The sequence below is a fragment of the Amphiura filiformis genome, chromosome 10 (assembly GCF_039555335.1).
Source record: "Amphiura filiformis chromosome 10, Afil_fr2py, whole genome shotgun sequence".
Classification (NCBI taxonomy): domain Eukaryota; kingdom Metazoa; phylum Echinodermata; class Ophiuroidea; order Amphilepidida; family Amphiuridae; genus Amphiura; species Amphiura filiformis.
In genome coordinates this window covers 25,674,920-25,695,660 of record NC_092637.1, presented here as the reverse complement: position 1 = coordinate 25,695,660, position 20,741 = coordinate 25,674,920, and the positions used below count along the sequence as shown (strand labels likewise).

At 39.0% G+C, this 20,741-nt stretch overlaps 1 protein-coding gene across 1 annotated transcript in view; it reads left to right on the top strand.

Annotated features, from left to right (window-relative positions):
- The window catches only part of LOC140162165 (uncharacterized), a 40,630-nt gene extending 21,293 nt beyond the window's left edge, over positions 1-19,337 (top strand). Inside the window, exons 3-6 of the mRNA XM_072185436.1 lie at positions 3,178-3,231; positions 9,951-9,984; positions 16,137-16,228; positions 18,170-19,337. Of these exons, the coding sequence (XP_072041537.1) occupies positions 3,178-3,231; positions 9,951-9,984; positions 16,137-16,228; positions 18,170-18,270 (281 nt within the window). The 3' untranslated portion in view covers positions 18,271-19,337. The remainder of the gene's footprint in view (positions 1-3,177; positions 3,232-9,950; positions 9,985-16,136; positions 16,229-18,169) is intronic.
- The last annotated feature ends 1,404 nt before the right edge of the window (positions 19,338-20,741 follow it).

Below are 20,741 nucleotides of genomic sequence, written 5' to 3'. Positions count from 1 at the left end.
ATGTGAAATCCGCCATACTTGGCTGTCATGGACCAAAATAGAGTATTATTTATTTTTCAAAATCTGGTATATAGGCCTAGACTGATTTTTTTAAAGTACCCATGCTCGACAGTGTGATTTGGTTTATCACCAATACCTAATCCTTTATGAGCAGTCGGCTAGGTGCAGTGACGGCGCCACGGGGCGGGGCAATTGTGAAAATGCCCCCTTTTTGCGGCAGTTTTGCGCACAATTTGTTGATTTTGTCCCCCACCCCTGAAATTCACTTTGACCCCCATGCCCCCCTCCCCCCTCCCCCCCAAAAAAAATTAATAATGGCGCCGGCTAGGTGTCACAACATTGGACGCAAGGGGACGCCATCCACGAGCTGGACGCAAGGGGACGCTATCCACGAGCTGGACGCAAGGGGACGCTATCCACGAGCTGCGTTATATTCCATATGATATGAGTATTCACCGTTCTCAAAATAAGAGAAAAGAGGGCGTATGATATGAGTGCATGCCCAGACAAACAAGAACCTAGACCTATAACTTTGGTTTGCGTAGTGAAGTCAACACTGCTTAGCAACGATTTTGACAAGGACGCAACCCGGACGCCAACAAGCAGACATGTTCGCGTCTACAGAACATGTTGCGTTTGACGCGGGCGATAACGGCGCAGCAATCACGCAAACGATCGCGTTTTTCGTTCCAGACATGAACGCTTATTTCTCCGCGTCCGACCACCCGACCAAAATCACCTTGGATACGTGGCTTCACCTACTGCCATGGTTAGGGATGGGCAGTTACAGGTCTAGGTGGTATGTCTATGAGTGCATGGCGCAGTACCAGACAATTAGCAATGCATAACACCAGGTCCGTTGGCAGGTAGTTCATCTATCACAGAGTGTGGATTATGGTCTAGGCTGGGAAACTGACCAGAGGAGCACTTATCAATTGGGCAATTAATGGTTGACTTTTTGAATACACAGGGTGTCCCAAAAAACAGAACCCTCATTGTAGCCCTCTTTTTCTTCTTTTTCTGAATAGTTGATCCAACATATTTTTGTATGAAAAGAAACCTTTATTCGTTAGCTTGAATAAACCAAAACAATTATTTCAATTAGATATACCCTTTTTCAGAAATGTATCCGTTTTTCACTCTGTTTACGGATGAGGTTTGGCTACATAAAAGATGTCCTCTTCAGGGCTATCTTTTATCCCAAAAAGAGACATGACTTACGTTCTAAATATAAAAAAAAGTAAGAAACAACAAAGTAAGAAAGTAAGAAATATGATAAAACAAATAGGCATAAATAACCACCAAAAAAAAGTAATTGCAAGTATAGCAAGAGCAATCCCATGCCACGTCCATTTTACCGACAAGTTATATGGCACTTAACAAAAACCATAGCCCATAAGACCACCGGTAAAGCCCATTTCCTAAATAAAGTTTATTTTAATAAAGTTATCATCGAAGAATGTTTGTTCATGCATGGAACGTGTATTCCTTTTCAATCTGACAGAGTGAAAAAACGGGTAAATTTCTTTAAAAGAGCATATCTTCAAAGGTTGTGAGCCGATTAAAATATTTTTCGGCTAATTAAAGCTGACTATGATTTAAACATCACTTCCGTATAATTTCATCTGTTTCTACTTGATCCTGTAAAAAAAATTTAAACTTTTTAATGTTTGTAGCACTTTCTTGAAACTGTGATTTTTCGAAGTCCCCTTTTCGTATTGGACTATTGTCTGGCGGCGCCCACCAAATTTAATTTTGACGGGAACCAGGCTCAACCGTATTATCGTCGCGGACCACACTGCTTGCGTTGTTTCCACTGCATGATATGAGGACCGTCCATCATGGCGGAGTCCGGACTCTTTTAGTCTAATCTCTTTGATCACGCAACACGTGTATGATGCAACGTTTCGCTGTTCACAAGCAGAGGATGATTTAAGCACTTCCCACCACGCCACTGTGTTGACTTGCGGTTAGCACAGCTGTGTGAGTGAACATGACACGACTGCTCGCACACTGCATTGGCGGCCATGGTTAAATTTGAATTTGGACTGGTATATTTACAATAAAAACGCATTCACAATGCTGGTCGATTTCACATTTTATGTTACCTACAGAAGGGGTGAATTATCCTTCATGCATACATCACTTTAGATCTGAAATCGACCAACTAATAATGACACACGCACAATTCTTAAACAACGTCTTTTGCACAGAATTCAATGGGATTTGAAAAGTAAAGTGGCAGTTGAAACTCTGGTGATAACACGTTTGCAGTGCATGATGGGGCTTCCTTAAATCATCCTCTGGTTCACAAGGATGTAGTCTCCTTCTCAGCCAGTTTGGTTACGCTCCCTCTACACAAACCAAACTGGCTGCTGTAGAGACTAGCAAGGACAGTGACTTTTTGATTGCGAAATACATAGAGGTTTGGTAATCTTCAAAATTTTGATTTTTCAAACAGGGGGAGTTAAAAGTTCCCTTTCCCTTTAAAAGGGAGCAGTCACTTGCATGCAAAAGTCATTTGAAGGGTATAATGCACGTTATACACAACTTGTTACTTATAATCTATGCATTTCACGCAAGATCAATATATACCAAGGGGTTCGCTCAATATTCCTATGTGCATATAAGGGCTGCCATTATACCAATTCAGAGGCATGAGTCTTCTTTATTTGGTATGTGGATTGGATCCGGGGGCACTTGAATATGAAAATGACGTACCTGTGCCCACCAGCGAATGAAACTAGGGGTCTATCGGTGTAGAAATTTTCAGAAAAAAAGGGACCATTCGGTGTTGGCAACGTCAAAAATGGTAATTTTGTATGTGAGCGCCCAAAATTTCACATCTTTGACAATCAAAAATAGCTTTTTACCCAATTTTACAGTACAGAATAGACAAAACTCGTTCATTTTGCTGAAAATGCGCGCGTAGCGAGTTGAAATTTAAATTTTGAGGACTAATTGTTCAAAAAGGGGGTCATTCAGTGTAGGCTGCTGAAAAAACGGGGTCATTGGGTGTAGGATTTGCCAAAAATACCGGGGTCTTTTCATGGGCACATGACGTATGTCAATATATGGGAGTGACCCCCCCCCCCCCCGGGGGGATCGGATCCTGTCATGTCTTCTCATAAGAATCAACATCCGAAAAAAATCAAATCTGTTTTATTCTATTTGTAGAAACTGATCTTCGAACGTTGCTGGATGCCTTGAAACAAAGAGAAGATTCTGGTGGTAAGTTTGAGAGAGGGGGGTGAAGGGGGGGGTAGCAGAACGTCCAGCCAAACTGATGAAAGTCCAAATCAGTATTTTGTCTCTCTATCTCATAAAAGAGTGGTTCTGGTTCTGGTTCTGGTTCTTTACAGTTCAACACCCCAAGTGGGGAAAAGTGAACCGGTTGCGGTGTGTGTGCTTTTTGTTGCTTATTACTTGAACAGCTGCTGTAGTTGAGCTTTGAATGCGATTGGGTCAGATACGGTTATTGTGTCTTCTGGTAGTGAGTTCCACTCCGTAACGGATCGTGGTATGAAGGAATATTTGTAGCAGTCCTTGGATGGTTGTGGTTGAATAAATGACTTGCTGTGTGACTTGCGAGTAAAGCGTGTTACCGGGTGCAGTAGGGTTCGAACTGGGACGGCTAGGTGACCTTCGTGTGCTTTCTGGAATAGGCTTAGACGAGATATCTTCCGTCTGGTAGCAAGTAGCGGCCAGTCCAGGTCTTGTAGCATGTCGGTGACACTGCTGCGCTTGTCATAGTTGTTTTTGACAAAGCGGGCGGCTCTGCGCTGCACAGCTTCAAGATGGTAGATTTGGTCCACGGTGTAAGGGTCCCATATTGCTGCGCAGTATTCCAGCGAAGGTCTAACGAGTGATTTGTAGGCAATGTTCTTGATTTCCTCAGTACATCCCCGTAAGTTACGTTTGATAAAACCCAGCGATCTGTTAGCTTTTGCAGCTGTGCGATTGATGTGACAATTCCATTTCAAATTGCTAGCAATATCAACACCAAGGTATGTATGTGAGTTTGTTTCTTCAAGGAATGTACCGTTTAATGAGTATTTGTGTTGTTTGGGGTGTTTGGAGTTTGTGATCTTTAAAACAAAACACTTGTCAGTGTTAAACGCCATACACCATGTCTGCTCCCAGCTACAAAGTCGGTCAAGGTCACGTTGAAGTAGGTCTGCGTCTGCGTCGCTGCTGACGGGTCTGTAAATTACACAGTCGTCAGCAAAAAGTCGGACGGTGGAGGTGATCTGGTCTGGTAGGTCATTGATATATAATAAAAAGAGCAACGGACCGAGCACTGTGCCCTGCGGAACGCCTGATTGGACACGTACCCAGTCCGAAGCATCACCTCCAAGAACAACCTTTTGCTTTCTATGCATCAGGAAGTTGGTAATCCATGTGTGAGTCGGTCCCTGTATACCATAATGGGCAAGTTTCAGCAAAAGCCTTTGATGTGCTACCACATCAAATGCCTTGCTGAAATCCATTATGATAGCGTCTGTCTGTCGCCCCTTGTCGAGGGATTTGGCGAAGTCATTAATGGTCAAAATCAGTTGAGATTCGCATGATCGATTTCGGCGAAAGCCATGTTGGTGGTCATTCAATATATCATATTTGTCTAGATGGTTCATGACACTCGAATGGATGACATGTTCCATCACCTTACAACATATAGAGGTAAGCGATACCGGCCTATAGTTGGAGGGTTTAGTGCGATCTCCTTTTTGAAGATTGGAGTAACATTGGCACTCCTCCAATCTTCAGGCAAATTTCCTGTCTCAAGTGATTTCCGAAAGATGGTCGCCAGGGCTGGCGCAATCTCCTTTGCCCCCATCTTAAGGATACGTGCAGGCACGCCGTCAGGTCCTGTCGCTTTGTTTGGGTCAAGATCGGTCAGTAGCTTTGTGATACCATTTGTGGATATGTGTATGTCAGGCATGCATGGAAACTTTGGGCCTGGTATGTGTGGGAGATTATCAACTATTTCCTGTCGAAAGACCGACTCAAATTGTTGGTTTAGAATGTCAGCCTTTTGACATTCTCAGAGATAAGAGTACCATCACTTTTTAAAGTTGGGACACCAAAGGAGTCTCTTTTAGACTCTTAATGAAGGAATAGAATTTCTTCATTGACTCTGAACATGTATCTCTGACATACTGACGATAGTTCCGACGCGATTGCCGGTTCAATTCTTTGCGAAGTGATCGAAAGATCTCCCAGTCATCGGTGTTATTTGAGTGTTTGGCCTTAATAAAAGCTTTTTTCTTTTTCCTGTAGATCCGTGATACATTACGATTGAACCACGGGGGGCTTTTGTGAGGAGTAACTACCTTGGTAGGGATGTTTTTATCCATGGTACCTTTGACCCTAGAGCAGAAGTCATCCCACAAATCATCCACTGTGACCATATCTGAACAGATATCTTGAAAGTCACTGCTTATGTCTGTGAGATCTTCTTTAATGGCTGACCAATCTGCCTTGTGATAAAGGTGAATTCTCCTAGGTTTGGACCTATTTACTTTAGGACGGTTGTTAATTGTGACCAGTGGGATACCAGTATGGTCACTCATCCCAGGTAAAATCCTCACTCTGTCCATCAAGGTAGGGTTTGACATAAAGAAGAGGTCTAGTATATTAGAACCACGAGTTGGCTCTCTAACTAACTGTTCTAGACCAAAGTCATTTGCTATTTCTAGCAACTGCCTTGATAATCCCGGTTTGGGACAACCTGAGATGGTGGTCTGGTTCTCCCAATCAATATGTGAAAGATTAAAATCTCCAGCCACCCATATGTTACGATCTTTGTTAACATCAATCTTGGAAAGAGATAACTGTAGTTGGTCTAAGATATCACTTCCTGATTCCGGGGTCTATAAAAGCACCAAGGAGAATCCTTTTGGAACCGACTAGTTCCAGTTGTGCCCAGAGTATTTCACACTCAGTATCTAAATCGGCACGATGTGACATGATAATGTCATTTTTCATGCATATGAAAACACCACCGTATCTTTGGCCATGATCATTGAGAGGCCTATCCTTACGGATAACAGAGTAATTTGATGGGAAAATTTCACTGTTGCTGATGTCATCAGTCAACCATGACTCTGTTCCTATGAGAATATCGGGACTGTTTACATCCAGACAAATTGCTAATTCGGCAACTTTATTGCACACGCTCTGGAAATTTATGATCATGACTTTGACTGGTTTATTTCTGGAGGGGTACCAGTACCAAGACTACTTTTGGTAGCCGGGGTTTATCAGACCATCTAGTACGCCTACCAAAAACATTGTTAGCAGTTGGTATGTGAATTGGTGATGATGCAGCCAAGGGAGATTTTATGTCATCTTCACTACTTATAGAAGCGAGTACTCTATAACTATTATCAGTTATCGTGGACCATGATGTAAACAACGAACTTGCAAAGTTCGGTAAGCCACAACTACATACCCAGGTGACACTACTGTCCTCCAAGGCTGCATAAGTTTGAGTGCTCATATTCAAACATTTGGCATGGAACCATGCATCACACGCATCACAACCAACTGCGTAACATGACCAATCACATTCCTCATTACAAATTTTGCAAGGAAATTCAGGACCTGGGTTGGTCTCTACATCGCCAGCTTGCATAACAATTATCAAACAGAAATAAGTGAGGACCAGTTGGCGAGGACTACTACGATGGTCAGATAATCCAGATTTGGTTCTAAATCTAAGCTTACAAAGCAACAATTTGAATTTGATATCAGCAGGAAAATACTTGTAATCAAAAGTCATATTTGTAATGTCAGAATACTTTTCCAGATCATATATGTTTGTAAACATTGGTGTATAATATATATAACAATAGTAATACATGTAATTACATAATGGTACGGTATCAAAAATACAACATGTATGGTATGAATATACAATATCATCAGTATTGGATACGTGCGCATTCAGATGATGTACAGAATTTACACTGGGTTTTACATGGGTGTCAATCACTTCTTGCATACATAAGAATATAAAAATTGCAAGTAACACTATGTTGAACAAGATGACCTTCATGGTGGAGAGACGCAAGGTCACCTTCACACATCCCAGCCCTACTTTCAACCACACCCGGCGTTACGCTATGGCTAGCACTGCATGTTGGACGCCATCTTGGATTGGTATATCATCACACAATAACAACAATTTTTAGATAGAAAATACCTGACCCAGATGAAAAACGCTGGCTCAAAAAGCTCACCACTTTGTGGTTAAGATATTTATAAACCACAGTACTGATAAATAAAGTGCGGATGGCTGAAAAGATGGTAGATTTCAGCCGATTTTTGAGCAGCAGCTAGATGACGTGACTGCTCACCGCGAAGCACACACACTTCGTATCCCGTGTAACGTACCCGTAGGTTATATGGTCAATTCCAGCGAAAGCGGGACAAAATTCTCCTTTGTTAACTTTCCACTTTAAAATGTCATTAATAAAGGAAATCACGTTATTGATGGAGCATATCATGTCACGTCCAATGTGCTCTCTTTGTGCATATAGGCCTTTACTAGCAAGTCATACCAGGGGACTAGTAATGATAGCTTAAATGAATTGGCGTTACCCACGAATCCAAAGATAAAGCACCATATATGTCATTGAATGTCCTTCAATCAAAATGAAATTATTACCGTTAGAAAGACGTTTGCATGATCTCTCATCATATGTAAAACGATTGAATTCCACCAAAGTTTGTGGACTCTAGAGGCCATTAAGTCAATTTGGCTAATAATTTTGTTACCCGCTTATCAAAAATAAAATGATCGTTCTGAAAAATGTTAAGGGCTGGGGTATGAACGTTTGGACAGTATTTATTGTGGGACATTAGAGCACATAAGACATATCGAATTGCATTCTGAATGCGAAGAATGTCATTCTGATATCAAATAATTTTGATTTTTGAAATTCGCAATTTAATACACATTTTATGGCAAATCATTAAAATTGATATTTTGATATTTAACAGTACTTGAAGTAAACTTTATAAATCTGATGATTTATACTTAAAGTGTATGTAGGTGGGATGAAAAGCCGACGATCAATTGAAAATTTAGACCTTTCTTATTGAAGATATGAATTTTTTTAAAAAAAAAAAAAAAAAAAATTAGGTCTTTTTGGGAAAAAAATCCATATCTTCAATATGAAAGGTCAAAATTTTCAATTGACCGTCGGCTTTTCCTCCCTGCTACATACACTTTAAGAATATGTCATTAGATTTATATAATTTACTTCGAGGACTGTTATATATCAAAATTTGAAAAATATCAAATTTTTATAATTTGTCATAAAATTTGTATTATATTGTGATTTTCAAAAATGAAAATTATTTGATATCAGAAAGACATGCTTCGTATTCAGAATGCAATTCGATAGGTCTGAGGTGCTCTCATGTCCCACAAAAAATACTGTCGAAACGCAATAAACGCTCATTTTAGATCCCTTAAGTGAATATGCCATAAATGACTATATCATGAAACGAAGTTTCGTTCTATAATTCTGAGGTCCAAGTGATTATTTTATGCAAATACGTTTTACCCATAAAATCAAAATCAAATTTGACGTTACCCACGTATCAACCTAGTTGTCATCCTTGCGACACTAGCGCACATGCACGCTAGATTGCGTTTATACGCACCATACGCGAAATACGTGCACATACCTCTCACAAAATGGTCAAGGATGCAGCATCATAACCAAGACCCAACAAGGATGACAACTACACCTTTTTCTTTAATTTTATGAAATTAACATTTGGAATTTCTGCATGTATACGACACAAAAAGGAGAACAATATGACCGAATCTTCAAGCACATTCATCTACACCAGGCACAAAAAGAAACTCGTCAGTTATATTCATCCTTGCTGTTCAATAACTTGATACTTTTGGATTATTCTGAAATATACATTTTGTTGATTGGACTTTACTGTCTCATTTGACACCCTGTTCGTGAAAAACGAACAAGATTTGACCAAGATATGCGCCTCCAAAGCCTCAAACCCCAAAATCAAAAGTTGCATTTTCAACGATTTTCAATGGGAACGCATCGTTGTATTGCACACAAGCACCACGAGCCAATCAATAAAGCACACAGTGTAACAGGCACAATTGAATCGTTAAAATTGCAACTTTTCATTTTGGGGTTTGAGAGTTTGGAGCCCGGGGGGGGTTCTTCCTGGTTGAAGGTATACGGGGATGTGCCACGGTTTTGGGGTACCTTTTCAGCGATTTTGGTATATCAATGGGTGGGTTTTCAGTGGAGACCAATGCGCCCAATTGGGTGTATTTTGGCAAAGTGCCCTTAAAGCGCCCAATTATGGCAAATTTGGGTGCTTTTTGGGTGCTTTTTCTTGAAAATTGGTATACCGATGGGTACCAAAAACAGCAAAAAGTAGGTATAGAGAAAGTCAGCATCCGAAAGTCTGCGTGGCACACCCCCGTACAAAATTTTTCGAAGAACCCCCCCCGGGGTTTGGAGGCGCATATCTTGGTCAATACTTGTTCAATGTTCACGAACAGGGTGTCAAATGAGAAAGAAAAGTCCAATTAACAAAATGTATATTTGAAAATAATCCAAAATTATCAAGTTATTGAACAGCAAGGATGAATACAACTGACGAGTTTCTTTTTGTGCCTGGTGTATATTACTGCTTTGTACTAATGAACCGGAATATAGAGTTTTTAATGTATATAACCTACGGGTACGTTACACTCTTTTATGGGATAGAGAGGCAAAATACCGATTTGGACTTTCATCAGTTTGGCTGGACGTTCTGCTACCCCCCTTCACCCCCCTCTCTCTCATTATTATTATCATTATCATTATCATCATCATCATCATCATCATCATCATCATAATCATAATCATCATCATTAATATTGTTTGTTTTTATTTTCTCCTTAAACTTAGACGCACCAGCCATTAATACGAACAAGAAGGGATGGTAAGTAGAGCTAAGAAAAGATTTAAAAAAATAGCGGATGCTCGTATTTTGTTAGGGTCTGTGCAATAATTATAAATTTTGCTTGCCCCCCTCCCCCCAGCCTGCTAAAAATTCTTTCCTCCCCCCTTTGCACAATTGTTTGGGATCCCAATTGCAAACCTTAATCGTTATATATTGCGAGCGCAGTGACCAGGAGATTTTTTTTCCTTTTTGCTGACCACAAAATTCTTACCCATTCCCAGGGCCGGTGCAACCTATGCGACAGGTCAAGCGATCGCCGCACCAGTTTTGATCAAGGGGGGAGTATTAGAAACGAGTATTATTTCTCTTATTTAGAAGAAATTAAAAAGCAAAATAAATACTAATACTAAAAAATGTTGTTGTAGTGTTTTAAAAATATATTCCTTTTATAAACCTAGAATATCCGCAAGGGCGTCAATCCGAAGTTGATCATGGGAAGACACAATTGTTTGCAAAATATGATCCGGAAGCGGGTTTCGTCGCGTTTGCGGTACGCATGGGGTGTCTGAGGACGATGTTCCCCCCTGAGTCGTTGGAAAATTTTACAAAATGAGCCGCCAAATGAAGGCATTTGGTGGACACTTTTACACTAGTAAATTCTAGTTGGAAAAACTTGAACAATTTTCAATATAAAGGCTCAATTGAAACAGTTTGCAGTTCATTTCCAGACTCCAGTGTCGTGCCATAATCTTCAACACAGTTCAACATCTTATGTGGCCCACAGAGTCAAGAAGAATGTCCTTACTCAATAGTCAAAAAGTTGAGGTTTCTATGGAGTCTAGACATGAGCTGAATATCTGTGGTTTATTGTAAGAAAGTTATTGTGGTTTTTGGATTACGTTTACTGGAAGTGTCATGGTGTGTGATCATTCAGGGTGAGTCAGTGCCACAATTATGTCAAAATATAGTTCAAACCAAAACTGTATAATAATGTAACCTCATGCAGACCTACTAAGCACTAAGCAAGAACTTCATTTATTGCACCCTATATATTTTTGGTGTGCTGATGCATGCATCATACACCATAAATGCTATTGAAACTAGTAATATACCAGCTAGCATGGCTAGTGTAGCTCAAGATATACTATAATCAAATTAAGTATTTCTTGGCCAAACTGGAACATGCGCGTTGCGTCCATGTAGTGTACTAAGCGTGTACGCAGTGTAAGGCGCGTGTATACTTTCTTCTGTATCACGCTATATTCGCGTGTGTTTATCGCGGAGCCACTAGCGTTCACAGTGTTCCAGTTTGGCCAAGAAATACTTAATTTGATTATAGTGTTCAACAGTCGACTTCGGTTGTATATATAAATGCGCTTTTATAAATGCGCACGTATGACAGGTTACAAGGAAAATTGCTTTTGCAAAATAGTGGCATTGATTGCAAAGGGCAAAATAATTTGACCCGAAACATAAACTCTTTATTTGGATTTTCCATTACGGAAAAAAAAAATTTATGACGGAAAAGCTAGATATAGCTGATTTAAAAACTTATATTTCATTATTTCCGTGCTAAATGGGCGTGGCAATTGGCCATATTGATGACGAAATGTGATTCTTACCGGCATTAAGGTCAGAACTGGGTAGCTGCCGATGATGTTATTTGATAATGTTTGCACGTAGGGAACTTAGTAGGGGTGTCATTTTCTTCGGAAGGAAGGGGTCATGGATTTATTTATTTGGGAGTCAAGATAAGTATCCCCCCCGTAGTGCCGCCAATGAACATCAATATGCAATCTGACCCTAATTTTAACTCTAATTATAACGTAAATTGAGGAACTTAAAACTTCGGCCCTTTTCGGAATAATGACCCTCTCAAACTAATAGGCTAGATGTCCCCGCGGCGGAAGAAGAAGGGCGGCAAAAACAGGGGCGGCAAAAATGAAGGGGGCGGCAAACGAATTATCAAAGAAAAAAGGGCGTCAAAAATTGAAAAAGCATAAAAAATTTAGAAAAAGGTTGCTTTTGGGACCCTAGCGCCTAAAATCCTCTTTTTTTTTTTTTTTTTTTTTTTTTTGCTCTTCACTTTTTCAAACGACCGTGAAAAAAATTGGGTCAACCTTTTCGGGCTGTTAAGGAAGGGGCGGCAAAATTGTTTCTTCTTCAGCCCCCGGGGTTGGGGCGGCCACGGTACGACACTGTATGGGGGTGTTCACAGATTGGGGGGCAAAGTTCATTAAGGGGTCATTTAAAATAATTCAAAATTCTTTCTAAAGTTACATAGTACAGTGATGACACTTGCACATAAACATTGATATTAGTCATTCTTATTCAATGGGTGCGTCTTGTAAAGAATTCACGTAATTTGATTGGTTTTCTGGTGTATAATATCTCACAATAGTTGATAGTGATAATAGTCAGGGCGCGCGCCGCCACGCAACGGCGGCACGCTTGTTGCTCAATGATCGCGCGACAATGCGTTCGCGTAATACACGTGCGAGAACTAAGAACGCGTTTCGGCGACGTAGATGTTCGTGATGGTTTCGTTCATTTAAAACAACGGGGATGTCCTCACAAAAGTAACAATATTTTTTTCTGAAAAAAGGCATTTTAACAAGCAAAAATTACATTAAAACTGAATAAGAATGAGAATAAAAGATAGATTTTGTCTTTTGCCTATCAAATATCGTGTCATAATGGATGGGCTGGCCAATATTTTTATCGTAGTGGATACCGGCTGCGCCGGCATCCACTACTCAAAATATTGGCCAACCCATCCATTATGACACGATATTTGATAGGCAAAAGACAAAATCCTATCATTTATTCTCTAAATATCTTTTAGGTGTTAACAAATATGGAGTCAAAGGTCATTAAGGGGTCATTTTCGGTCCAAGACAAAAAATCTTCAAAATGCCTCTTTTGCCACAAACAACATAGGAGAGTGACGCCACTTGCACACATGCATTGACATTAGCCAGTGTCTATAGGATGTTCACAGATTTAGGGTCAAAGGTCATTAAGGGGTCACTTCCGGTCTATAACTAAATACCTTCGATGATTTTTATTAGCCTGGAAAAACATAGCAGAGAGCCGGTATGTTCACACATGAATTGTTATTACAAAGTGTAAATGAGACATTTTTTATTTGGGGTCAGAGGTCATTAAGGGGTTACTTCTGGTTTAAAACAAAATGCCGTCAACAATTTTTATTAGCCAGAAAAAAAAGCAGAGAGCCGGTATGCTCACACATGAATTGTTGTTACCCTGTGTATATGTGGTATTTTTTAATTTTGGGTCAAAGGTCATTAAGGGGTCACTTCCGGTCCGAGACAAAATACCTTCAAATTGCATCTTTTTCCATAAACAATAGCTGAGTGACGCTACTTACACACCTGAATTGACATTAGCCAGTGTCTATAGTATATGTTCAAAGATTGGGGTCAAAGGTCATTAAGCCGGCCGGCTTGTTCGTGTTGTATGCAACACTGCAACACTAGTTCTTTCTTCTTTCTTTCTGTCAATTTGCTTCTTCTCCAATATGCAACATCGCACATTGACGCCACTTGAACATGTGCATTGTTACTAGGCTGTGTCTTTGGGGTGTTCACAGATTTGGGGTCAAATGTCATTAAGGGGTAACTACTTCCGGTTTACGGCCAAAAACGTGGTTTTTGACTCTAAAAATGCTTCTGCTTCTACAAAGAACATAGCACAGTGACGCCACTTGCACACATGCATTGACATTAGCCAGTGTCTATAGGGTGTTCACAGATTTGGGGTCAAAGGTCATTAAGAGGGTCATTTCCGGTCTGAAATTTTGAAAAATTCAAAAATTAAATTATGTCTAAAGTTACATAGTACAGCAACGACACTTGCACAAAAGCATTGCTATTAGTCAATGTCTATTAGGTGTTAACCAATTTGAGGTCGAAGGTAATTAAGGCGTCACTTCCGGTCCAAGACAAAAAATCTTCAAAATGCCTCTTCTGCCACAAACAACATAGCAGAGTGACGCCACTTGCACACATGCATTGACATTAGCCAGTGTCTATAGGTTGTTCACAGATTTGAGGGTAAAACGTCATTAAGGGGTCACTTCCGGTCTATAACTAAATACCTTCGATAATTTTTATTAGCCTGGAAAAACATAGCAGAGAGCCGGTATGTTCACACATGAATTGTTATTACAGAGTGTAAATGAGACATTTTTTAATTTGGGGTCAGAGGTCATTAAGGGGTTACTTCCGGTTATGCCGTCAAAAATTTTTATTAGCCAGGAAAAAAAAGCAGAGAGCCGGTATGTTCACACATGAATTGTTGTTACCCTGTGTATGTGGTATTTTTTTAATTTGGGTCAAAGGTCATTAAGGGTCACTTCCGGTCCGAGACAAAATACCTTCAAATTGCATCTTCTTCCATAAACAATAGCTGAGTGACGCTACTTGCACACATGAATTGACATTAGCCAGTGTCTATAGTAGGCCTATATGTTCACAGATTGGGGTCAAAGGTCATGAAGACGGCCGGCTTGTTCGTGTTGTATGCAACACTTCAACACTAGTTTTAAATTTTTTTAAATAACCCAAAAAATCACAAAAATCTGTAAATAAATTTCAATTTGAGAAAATACACAAAAAAATTGTTCTGAAATTTCCGAAATTTGGGGTCGGCATTCATTTGTACAGGAAAAATTTGTTTCCCAATTTGTTCAAAATAGAACAGGGTTTTCGTTTTTCGTCGAATAAATAAATAAATAAATAAATAAATAAATAAATAAATAAATAAATAAATAAATAAATAAATAAATAAATAAATAAAAATAAATAAATAAATAAATAAATAAATAAAATAAATAAACATTAGTTATGTTTGTACATGGGGTGCTGTGCAATAATCATGATCCTTCGATATCCATGATTTATCCTTGCAAATTTATAGCATCGAACCTCCAGCCAATGTTCCTTGCCAGTGCTACCCACGAAACAAGGTCACAACTGTAGCCACTCCTTCAATGGTCGCTATTTCAGTGATTGACAGTGATGTAATGCAAATATGGCGCTGGCCATCTGGTCACAAGCGCATTTATATATACAACCGAAGTCGACTGTTCAAGCCAATTCAAATTTATTCAATTTCAAGATGACTTCTGTCGACTATTTGTTTCAAAATCGGTTTTCTACACATGATGACAATATAAATAGGGTAAGTTTTATTTGAAGAATCAAGACTCTTGTTTTTAACCTATTTATGTTCAGTGTTTGTCATCAGATGAGGTTTTATTTTTGAAAATTTACCCTAAAAGTATGCACCAAATCACACCATTTTAACTTCATTTTTCAAAATTTCTCAATTTCTGAGGGGGGCACATCCCCCCTAAGACACCCCCCTGCGTCGCACAAGTGCTCCGAGCGGCGCTTCGCGCCGATTTGCACCAAGTAAAAAAAATACCACCAGCCGCCACTGGGATCTTCAGCATACCTTTATTGATGTAATCAAATGTCCTCCTTATGATTCCAACCATCCTGTTGGCTCTGTTGGCAACCATATCAACATGCTTCGAAAAGGTCAACGAGGGGTCAAATTTCACTCCCAAATCATCATCCTCTTCCAGTACTTCTAAATGTCTTCTATTACCTTAAACTGACATGCTATATGTACATGGCGTTTGTTGTGAACAATAGTGCATTACTCCACACTTTGCTAGGTATCTACTCCACACTTTGCTAGGTATCTGTCCACAAACTTAGGCTGTTCCAAGTCCTCTTGAAGCTTCTCGCAATCCTCGTCTTTCTGAACATGAGTAAATACCTTTGTGTTATCAGCAGATATCTTAACATAACTTTCAACTACATCTGGTAGGTCATTGATGAATTATACAGTGGATTTTTTTCGCGATTCTCGCGTAACCTGGATTCCAAAAAAGTTAACCTGAAACCCTTTTCCTATGAGATAAGTTGTCATTCATTTGTAGCTTGACAAAATATTTTTCTGGCTTTCTTAGATACAAAAAAGAAACCCCGAAATGCTTTTAAATTGCTCCAAAACCCATAATGCGCAAACTCTACGGGAAATAAACTTGTTTTTTTTGTTGTGTGACCAGTTTAAACTTGTTTTTGTTTAATCTAACAATGAGATTTTCATCAACTTCTATAAAATTTCGTCTTGACTTTTATCTTATCTTACTATAGGACTGATGCCAGAGATGGTTGCGAGGCAAACTTAAATGTCAAAGTTTCACAACTATGCCGCCGGGAAGATATACAGCAGTTGGACACGCCAGGTAAGGCTGACATGCTTGGGCGGCAGGTTTAAAAGAATGGGCACTGAACACTGGAAAGCAGATATTGACGTAGAGCGTATAATTATGGTGAAGTCGACGTCTAAAACAATGGATGCCGACATGGTCAGATGAGATATGCCGACAGTCGACTCATTTTCAAAAGAGGGACTGTTTCAAACGATTATTATAGAGAAGGAAAAGAGAAAAACAGAATAGTGATGAATAAAAATATTGTTGAGATATAAATGTTTGCACATTTGGATTTCAAATGTGCCTAGAGACGAAGAAAAGAGAATTCTTTCCAAAAGTAGTATGACATACGAACTAATTTTTATTTGGTCATCATATTATGTTGTACGTAGGTGCACAGGTCCAGTTTGAAAGAAATGGATAATCGTATGACCTTCACTGCAAAAAAATATTTTACACAACAATTGAGTAAAAAGGTCACAACTCAACAAATGAGTAAAAAATTACTCAACATTGAGATCATGTTGAGTAATTTTTTACTCATTTGTTGAGTTGTGACCTATAATGAGCTCAATGTTTAGTAATTTGTTACTCAACTGTTGAGTTGTGACCTTTTTACTCAATGTTGAGTAAAATATTTTTGCAGTGTATCAAAGAGTGTATTAAGAGTAAATCTAGGAGAAAACTATATGGGAAGAAGGGTCAGCAAATTGAACTCATATTAGGTCTTTGGTATTTCACTGTGACTCCACCCTCACATGCTAATGAAAAAACTAGAATATAAATTAAGCAGTAACGAAAATTGACGATTTTCGTCGAAATGTGCTTAATTTGGAAATCATCAATTTACAAACATCTACAAATAACACATGGTTATAGGTACGTAACTATTTTTTCCCTTCCCATGGATACTTACTAGATATGTCTCATTGTGTATGAACAAACACGTCCATTGGGTAATACTTTATCCGGAAAAAGTAACAATTTGTGGCATTTTTTGTGTAAAAATTTTTGTATTTTATATTGCTCAACTTGGCGGCAGTCTGGATTTAAAACAATAATATTATGGATGAGCACAGACATTGGCCCACTTTCTGCAAAAATAAAATCACTGTGCTTTTACTTTTATAATATAGAAACACTGTATTCGATTTTTACATATTTCCTAAGATGTTCCTATGCCAAAAAAAAAGATTTTTGTTGTTGTTGTTAATACAAAGCTGTCCATTGGAGGAGAAAGGGGTTCGCAAATTTAACTCATATTATGTCTGCTGCAGTTATGCTACTTAAGTGGCGAGCCGGGGGGCAAAAGGGGGGGGGGTAGCTCCTCCCTGTGAAAAGTCTTGCCCTTCTTGTCCATAGCATGATGGCAGCCCCGATATTTAAGACTTTTAGGCCTTTTTGTGCTTTTTGCCCCCCCCCCCCTCTTAAAATAACTGGCAAACAACCAAGATTTTACCTTTATCCTTATAACTGTAATTTTTTATAGAACCATAAAAGGAAGCTACAAAATTTAGTTTGGTAGAGTACTGGGGGCACATTTTTGTTAACATCTTGAATGTGTTATATTGGACCATTAAAAAGGAAGCTAAAAACATGGTTTTGTAGAGTCCTGGGCAAGATGCGTGGAGCGATGCGATCTTATGCTGGTCGATTTGTGGCTGCTTTCTTATGATTTCATCATATTATTGGTTCCATCCAGCCATTCCGATTGGGCGAGGATGCGCCTAACGAGGAGGGGGAGCGGAGGTTTATTTTTGGTCATAGTAAGGCAAGTTGTTGTTTTTTAATCTGGTTGGGGAGGTGTTTGTTTTGGTTGTGTCAAGTTTTTGTGGCTCATAGTGAGTGATTTTTGTAATACCTTCCCCCACCTTGAAGTCTTCCAAACCCCCTGAAGTATAATGGCGTGTTCCATAGATACTTCCGTATAATTTACCAGAACTCGTTTTTTTTATTCATTATTAATTGCAGATGCTTTCGCTTTCCTGAAAAGAGAATTGGTGCAGCGTGACCTATACCATGAATGTTGTGTCGAGCAATGCGACGCTGAAGAAATTGAAGAAACGTGCTGAATACGAGCAAAGTAGATTTAAATTATCATGCAACACAGGCATATTGAGATATTAGGTCAATATTTAATATAACAACACATACGAGCATACACAGCATACGGCAAGTATTGTGGAATTGATTAATTCGAATTAATTCATCAATTAGCCATAGGGGCAGCCATCAGACATGTTAAAAGACCACTAGATCACAGTAATGGACTATCCTATCCATCCACACTGAAGAAAATTACACTTTTTGAAAAATTTGCATGAAATTCCTGAAAACTTACCCAACAAGTTTCGTATGTCACAGGGGACTCTAAAACTTTTATATCTTATGAAAAACTTAATTTACAGAATGTTTACCTACGAATATAAAAATCTATCGACGGACATTCTTGTTATATACTCACAAACTTGAGCAAAACCCACAAATGTTGGTCTAAAAATGGTCACGTTTACTGCTTTCCATTCCAAAAGTACAGGAAGACCACCCAAAGCTCACATTTTCCTTTCCATACTTCCCGTCTATAAGCAGTAATGGCCGCCCCAGTGTTGGCATCAATGAATTGTTTAATACGAACTAATGAATTCGGTATTACTGGCCTGTACGTCATATTGGGTGATGAGTTCAGTATTTTCTCATAAGCTCCCTTCACAACACGACAGGTGACTCCCATTACCACTTGCTCTGGCACAGCTCATTACTTGGCTGTGGCTGAATAATGTTGCAACTTGACAAATTGGTAAAAATAGGAATACTGATATTATGGAAACTTATCTTTATGTTGAAACTAACATGGCACGTAGTAAACTATAAGCAATTTATTTGGAAAATGGTATATACTAACTAAGAGTAATTGTTAGAATTAGTTATTTTATCGACCGAACTTGGTTTCTACCAGCGCATAACAAATTAATGATATAGTCTGTATGTACATGTACTGTGATTATTTTGGAGAGTGAATTCAATATTGTGTTGATGTCGTGTAGTCCTATAGTGCGTGAGCAGATGAGAATGATTAATTAGAGGTTAATAACTGCGCATCGGTTATTTGGAGGGCATTGTGAAAAATCTAAACATTTTGCCTTTGAACCGAGGAATATCCTGAGGGCGCAGCCCGAGGATATTCCGAGGTCCAAAGCAAAATGTTTAGATTTTTCACAATGCCCGACATATAACCGATGCAAAGTTATTAACCTCATTCATAACCGTCACTTTGATCTTTTAACTTTACAAAATAACACAAAATTTTCCTCAAAAGTTTGTAAAATAAACAATTCTTACATCTTCCCTTTCCCAAAATCGATCAGGCTAAAACAAAACGACCAATAACAAAAGTGCGTATCAGAATCTGTGCAAATATGGTAGCGCGCAATCCAAATACGGCAGCCAGCGCGCGCGCAGTTCGTTGGACGCACAATACGGCGCACGCAGAAGTCAATTGTGTGCGACATTGGAACAATTACGCATTTTGCGGTCAATTGTGAGATATTAATGACCTCGATTTGCGTTCGCGTTTTCACAAATAATAAAATATGATTGGATCGCATGCATCGCGTTTATTAATGAGGTTATGAATTTATAATATCATACGTAGTTGTAAATGACTTGTATAGCGTAATTGAAATGGTCTGTTCCATTTGAAATCCATACACCGTTATGAAAGACATGACTTGTGTGGAAGATTAAGGTCATGCATGGATTCCAACTGTAATGACCCAATGTGACAAGTTATTAATTGTTGCAAGTAATTTCACCCCTTACCAATTACAATGTACCATTAATCCTAATTTGTTGATCATTAATAACAAGAAGCAACATCGACGGTCGATCCAAAAATCAAATAATTTTGGTTCTGTTGCCTATAAAGATCTAGAATTTAAAGAGGTTACGATTCCCACTCAATGGTCGGTAACCCGTCCAACTATTCAAGACCACTCTCCTGTGACGAAGTGAGGTCGCTTTATTTAGCCAGTAGTATTTAAGATTCTGCACATGCGAAATGTCGAACGCAAACAACGTTAAAAATGTGTACGTCTTACAATATTTTAACTCCTTTCACGCGGGTGTCGACTGCAGACGACAAGTTTTAAAAAATTCAAAAATCAAAATTTCAGAAATGTAAATTTTATGACCATATTTGGAATCAGCACGAAAAATGCATTAAAATGAGTACAAACAAGCCTGGTATTGGTTCAGTAGTTCTTAAGATAGCTCTTGATATTTTGAGAAAATATTTCAAAACTTCAACTTTTTCCGTTGAAGCGCATGGCTAGCACGGAGAGCATTAAAGACAAATAAGTGGGAGAGTCCAACTAATATGGTCCATTAGGTTAGTAAGAAATCATTATTAGCGTATTGAAGGTGCATCATGTTATTTAGTTGGCACTTGATAGAGTTCCAAAGGCTCAGCTCTCTGAATAAGATTGCTCTAGGGAAAGATCATACCCTACTCATGTTCTACAGACTGTTGAAAGAATGAGTCGTT